General features: G+C 41.9%; 1 protein-coding gene across 1 annotated transcript; it reads left to right on the top strand.

Annotated features, from left to right (window-relative positions):
- Window positions 1-1302, top strand: LOC142194134 (uncharacterized protein F54H12.2-like). Its single transcript, XM_075263151.1, has one exon. The coding sequence runs from the start codon at window positions 1-3 to the stop codon at window positions 1300-1302; it is 1302 nt and encodes a 433-aa protein (XP_075119252.1).
- The last annotated feature ends 280 nt before the right edge of the window (window positions 1303-1582 follow it).

The following is a 1582-nucleotide window of genomic DNA, read 5'->3' as shown; positions in this document are numbered from 1 at the left end:
ATGGCATTCGTTCACGATGCATCTGAGGAGTGTACGAAATCTGAACTTGATATTTTCGATATACCACCTACTCAAACAAGTATTGAAAAATCTTTCTTTGTGGAAGCGCAGCCGATCGCTGCTCTGACGGACAACGCGCCTCTGGAGTTCTTCATCTCCGGCACATCGGATTTTTATTATGACCTTAACAACACTTTTTTATACATAAACTGTAGAATTGTGAAACAGGATAACACGGCCATCGCTGACGGCGCCCGTGTGGGCTTTATTAACTACCCTATAGCAACTCTTTTTAATCAGGTGGATGTTACCCTGGGTGATAGACTTATATCCCAATCTGATAATCTATATTCCTACCGCGCATATCTTGAATCCTTGCTGAGCTACAGCAATCAAGCCCTCGAATCGCAATTTACAGCAGGCCTGTTCTATAAAGATACCGCGGGGTACCATAACACCCGCACTCTTGATGGTGAAAATTTGGGGTTTATCAAAAGAGCTCGGGCAACCGCACGCTCTAGACCTGTAGAGCTTTTAGGACCCATTTTTGCTGATATTTTTAATCAGCCCAAGCTGTTACTTAATGGTCTGGATCTGAAGATAAAACTCTCGAGGAATAAAGACACTTTTTGTCTCATGTCGGCTGATGCTGAACCGTACAAGATACAGATTCTCCAGGCCGCACTCTATGTCAAACGTGTGCAGGTCTCTCCTGCAGTCAGAATAGGCCACAGTCAAGCCCTTCTAACAACCCCCGCCAAGTACAGTATTGATAAGGCCTCTCTGAAAGTCTACAGTATACCTCAAGGCACACGGGTTGCAAATCATGAGAACCTATTCCTAGGACAAATCCCCAAAACTGTAATATTGGGGTTTGTTGACAATGAAGCGTTTTCTGGATCCGTTGCGAAGAACCCTTTATGCTTTGAGCATTTCAATATATCACTAGCATCACTTTATTATGATGGACACCAAGTACCTTCGCGACCGTTTCAACCCGATTTCGCCTCTGAGCAGGCTGTAAGAGAGTATATGGCACTTGTGCACATCGCCGGCAAACAGAAATCGGACAGCGGATTATCCATAGATCGTGAAGAATTCTTACACGGTTATACATTATTTGCTTTTGATCTAACCCCTGACCAAGAACCCGGTGGCCATTTTTCCCTAGTTAAAACGGGAAACCTGCGTGCTGAAATAAGATTCGCAGTTCCAACACCTCATACGCTAAACATGATTGTATACGCTGTGAACTCTGACATTCTTCAAATCTCCCATAAACGTGAAGTGATATTTTCATGATATTAGATTATTAAGAATAAAATAAATCTGAAAAAATCTGAAATCTGAATTTTGCAAGAAAAATAGAATCGGCTATCAGAAGAAAATTGTACAACAGCTCCCGATGATGAATACTTTACAGATTACAAATATTCTGAATTCAGATTATTACACACAGAAAAATTTTTCGGGCGTATATCCATGCGATTTCTTACCACAATACAGAATACAAGAACACCCCGCTGCATTTATTGTCAATACCGATGATTCTACTCGTCCGGGGACCCACTGGATCTTAATT

Source organism: Leptodactylus fuscus, chromosome 2 (genome assembly GCF_031893055.1).
Source record: "Leptodactylus fuscus isolate aLepFus1 chromosome 2, aLepFus1.hap2, whole genome shotgun sequence".
NCBI classification, from domain to species: domain Eukaryota; kingdom Metazoa; phylum Chordata; class Amphibia; order Anura; family Leptodactylidae; genus Leptodactylus; species Leptodactylus fuscus.
Note: the sequence above shows the minus strand (reverse complement) of the source record. Positions and strands in the feature narration are given on the sequence as shown.